We start from the raw sequence: 4,840 nt of genomic DNA, 5'->3' as shown, positions 1-4,840 counted from the left end.
TTGATTAGTGAAATACATATCATATCGGAAAAAATTGCGTATTCAATTATCGCGGCATGTAATTCATATTTCATTTGTCAAAAAAATTATCTAACAATACAAATGTGCCTTATAAATCCAAATGAGGAGTACCCTTGTACCTAACTTGGTCGACTATTATGGGTCGTATGAACACTTCGTCAATTTATAAAATTCAAGATCGCCCCGAAGTTTTTTTTTTTGGAGAGAAATCGCCCCGAAGTTCCGACTACAAAAATCCACATGCTCCCCCTTGTTTTCTCCGGCAACCAGTCAAAAACCCCTCATCAACAAAGCAAAGTTCAGAGCTTGCGAGGTGGACAAAAGATACTTCGCGGCGAAGGCAAAACAGGCCAAGAACACGCGGAGAGGCCGAAGCAGGGGGACACGTCGCGCACACAGCCGCACGGTCATTATTAAGCCACCTCCAAATCTACACCACGGCGATGAAGACCGAATCACCGCGTCATCTTCGTAACCCTCTGCTCGTCCTCCTCTTCCTCGCAGCAGCAGCAGCAGCCCCCGTCGCCCAGATCGCCATGGCGGCCGAGCCGGAGCAGGCGCCGGCGGCGCAGGAGGCGGCCGTGCACATCGTGTACGTGGACCGCCCCGAGGACGCCGACCCCGAGGAGTTCCACATCCGCACCCTCGCCCCCGTCCTCGGCAGGTACCGTACCAGCAACCAGATCCACAGCCGTTTCGCCTGGGTTTGCGCCATCGGTGGCGCCTAGGTCTTCGGGGATCCGATTTAGCTTGACCTGGTCGTTTTGGCCTTGATTCGTTCTCTTGAGACCTTTTCCGGCTGTGTGTCAATTTGCTGATCTGGGGGGAATTTTGGCAGCGAGGAGAAGGCCAGGGGCGCGGTCCTCTACCACTACAAGCACGCCGCCAGCGGATTCTCCGCAAAGCTCACCACCGAGCAGGTCGAGGACCTCAAGAGTGAGTGCCCCCTTCCTTTTAGTTTATGGAGTTCCAGTTATACTATTTGCTTCCGCTGTGCAGACTTTTTAATAGTCCGCATAATGTGGAATTTAGCCTCATGCATAGTGCGGAATTTACTTGCATACGCGTAATGCGGAATTTACTTGCATTGAGTCACAGGATGCCCATCATAGGCTCAAATTCCTACTGAAATTAAACCATGTGATCTTACAAAATTGTGGAATATAGGCTACTTGCGAAATCATCTCATCAAACTTGTAGTGTAAAATCAAGTCCCACCTGCGACTATATTGACATTTTAGTCTAGACCTGTAAACATTTCAGGGTACCATATTTCACTGCACATATACAGATCACATGCTAAAAGGAATGTTTGGTGGTATATTTATCGTTGAAGAGATACAGTCTTTCTGTTCCTTGTGGACACTTGCATCTGTATGATTATCAGTTAATCATCCCACTCCCACTAATCCTGTAGTGAAGAGGCTTGGTGGATGATAGTTATGTGATGGGATTAATTTCTGGTGGAATATGCATTTTCTTTCTTCAGTAAGTTTTATGCTGTGAAACCGGATTTATGTTGGAATTACATGTGCAACCTTCACTTCTCATTGTCATGGTGGTTTAACTTCACTTCAAACATGATTACTGATGAAGTGCTAATGCATTTTACTGGCATACCAGTCCTCGGTTCTCAAGACTGAATTTTAGTTGTACTCATATTCAGCATTGAGCTAACAAGATTTCTGTACACCACATGCCTATCTCATCTGACTAGAAGCTGCTCCCTCCATTTCTAAATATATGTCCTTGTAGAGATTTTATTAATAGACATATTTTAGAGTGTAGATTCACTCATTTTGCTCCGTATGTAGTCCATATTGGAATCTCTATAAGGTCTTATATTTAGGAACGGAGGGAGTATTATGCTGGATATGCTCAAATCACGTGTTAGATAAGCAATATTTGGTGCATGTACCTCTTCTCACTTCTGCTTGTATGCTGATCTGATCAAACTTGTCTGTTTGTTCTTGGTTTTCAGAGCAACCAGGTGTCCTTCAGGTTGTGCCGAGCCAGACCGTCCAGCTCCATGGAAATGAGGGAGGACATGCCAAGACAACGCGCACCATGGGCCTTATGTGAAAGCCCTGAGTAGGCTCTGTTCTTCTAATGTGGGAATGGTCGCATCTCATGGCTGTAACCTAAGAATAAGAGATGTATCCACTTGACTTTGAAGGGATCGAGTTCCTGAAGTGTGTAAATGTAATGAACTAACGCATACAAGTTTGAATTAATATGATGGCAAACAAGTGTGCTGGTCTAATCTTGCTTGAGTACAAGTTTGAATTAATGTGATGGCAAACTGATGTGCTCGTCATCTGGCTGGGTTGCTCATGAGTTGTTTATATGGATCTCTGTATAGGGAACGTATCCAGTGCACTAGTGCACCAAATGCACCCTGCTATTTTGGACCAGATGGATTGTTGTCACATTTGCAGAATTGACTTGGTTTATTTTATGTGTGTTTAAATTTTTTGTTCTAGACACAAAAATGGTCATATATTTCAAACTGAATGTCTGATTCCTAATCCGGTTTCACTATAGGCTTTGTTTTGACGAGATCTTTGAAACAATGCCAATGTTGAATATGTTTCTGATTTTTTTTACTTAACTTGAACTTATAAATGTTGTGGTCAAGTTTCAAAAAGGGGGGAAACTAAATTAAAAAATATATTCAACATTAGCTTTGTTTCGAACATCTCATCAAAACAAAGATGATGGTCAAACCAGATAGATATATGGCTCAAAATATTTAGTCATTTCTATGTTTGTAGAAAGAAATAAAAAACATGGCTTTAATGATGGGAATGGTGGAGTGTGGGTTGATTTAAAAAAAAAATTGCTAATGTGCGAACAATCCATTTCCATCCAATGATCCAAAATAGCAGGGTGCACCCGGTGCAGCTCCAGTGCACTGGATACGTTCTCTCTCCGTATATGCTCAGCTTGGTGTTGTTTGAAGAGCTGGAATATTATAGAGACTGCGTTGATTGTACCAATCCCTGCAAAGTTGACGTACCCCACTCATCTCAGCATAGGCTGGCAATTTGATGCAAGGACCAAAACTAGGCTCTTTGTTATCATCAAATCCAGACGAGAGGACCACTTCGACCCAACTTCAATCGTGTATGGTTCAACACAAAGAACCCACATTGCAATCCCTTTTAGAGAACGTCGACACTTTATTAATTAACCAAGATAGTACAAAAGGTCTCCTAGATGCAATCCAGAGTAAAATGAAAACAGAAAGACCACTAGAATTCATACACGACTAGAAGGGTTGGGCGCGCTTCGCTACGCCTTTTTGGTGTTGTTGGGTTTTCAATTGTTTTGTACATCCTTTGTTTCAAAACATACGTTGTATTTGTTTTCTTTTAAGTCAAAACTCTTGAAGTTTGACAAAATTTATGAAGAAATATGTCAATATCCATAATATCAAATCGGCTTCCCATAAAAAAAAAATCGGTATCATTAGATTCATCACGAATGAAATTTCATATTTTTATTTATCTAGTATTATGGATGTCAATGTTTTTGGCTACCGGTTGATTTGAAAAATCGCTGATCCAATCAAATTTTGAACCAAATGCAAACTTGAATACCTCAATCGAATTGGGGGGAGGGGGGGGGGGGGTCTCCAAAATTAGGGAGTACAGTGGATTAAATGAATTTAAAGAGAGAGGTCCTTGAGAGAGTTGTTGACCTGGTCAAAATTCCGTGACCCAATTCTAAATTAGAGACCTCAATTGATTGTGTCGTTGGGTTTCTTATAAACATTACTCACTCTGTTTCAAATATAAGGTGTATTTTTTTAAAAGTCAAATATTGTTAAGTTTCATCAAATTTGTAAAGAAATATATCAAAATTCATAATATCAAATCAGTATAATTAGGTTCATCATGAAATGAATTTCCATACTTTTTGTTTAATATTGTGGATGTTGACATTTTTTGCTCTAAACTTGGTCAAAGTTAAAGGAATTTGACTTTTCAAAAAACTAATACCCTCATATTTTGGAATTGATGAAATATTTAGTTTGGTGGCGCGGGGATGGAGTTTTTTTTTCTATAATTCCATGATTTGGTGGGCCTTTCTCGACGTGGTTATGTGTTATCCGCTAAGAAACCCATATTTATGTGGTGAAATTTTTGTGTCGATAGCTGCATGTACTATATTGGTGCTACAGTATCACATGGTGGCGTTTTCTTTTTTCTAGGTGGTAGGAGAGTGTGCAGGATTGATATGTTTTTATAGGTGGTTGCCGCTGATTGACTTGAAAAATAATTGGCCCGATCAAAATCTTAAACCAAATCCATAATTGAACAAATCAATCGAATTGGAGAGTTTCAAAATCAGGGAACAATAGTGAATTAAAATAATTGAATGGGAGAGCTCCTTTAAAAATTGTTGACCCAGTCAAAATTGAGTGACTCAATTTGAAATTGATGACCTTAATTAGTTGGCCTTAAAAATTAGGAAGCATGTTGTATAGTATAAAAGAATTGAATGAGATAGCATTGAGAAATTGTCGACCCGGTCAAAATCGGGACCCAATTTCAATCGGAGACCTCAATTGTTTGTGAGCATTTTAAAATTAGAAAGCTTAGTGTTATAGAGGATTAGCTAAAATATGAGACACTACGTTATATTGCAGGCGTACATGCTCGAAAGCCGTGGAAGTGAAGTGAGCCACAACAAACTTTTTTAGCCACCACGGAGCCCACTGACGATCGATCATGGTAAAAGAGTTAAGTTGCTGCACCAGGGAAAGGCACCGAATTTTTTATTAATAATAAATAAGAATTCTGTAATTACAGAA

General features: G+C 40.3%; 1 protein-coding gene across 1 annotated transcript; it reads left to right on the top strand.

Moving 5' to 3' along the window:
* Positions 1-287: 287 nt before the first annotated feature.
* Positions 288-2,284, top strand: LOC109739670 (subtilisin-like protease SBT3.17). Its single transcript, XM_020298744.4, has 3 exons — positions 288-685; positions 860-957; positions 2,003-2,284. Exons 1-3 carry the CDS (start codon positions 465-467, stop codon positions 2,101-2,103), a joined length of 420 nt encoding a protein of 139 aa, XP_020154333.1. The 5' UTR covers positions 288-464; the 3' UTR covers positions 2,104-2,284.
* The last annotated feature ends 2,556 nt before the right edge of the window (positions 2,285-4,840 follow it).

The sequence above is a fragment of the Aegilops tauschii genome, chromosome 1 (assembly GCF_002575655.3).
Source record: "Aegilops tauschii subsp. strangulata cultivar AL8/78 chromosome 1, Aet v6.0, whole genome shotgun sequence".
Lineage (NCBI taxonomy): Eukaryota > Viridiplantae > Streptophyta > Magnoliopsida > Poales > Poaceae > Aegilops > Aegilops tauschii.
Note: the sequence above shows the minus strand (reverse complement) of the source record. Positions and strands in the feature narration are given on the sequence as shown.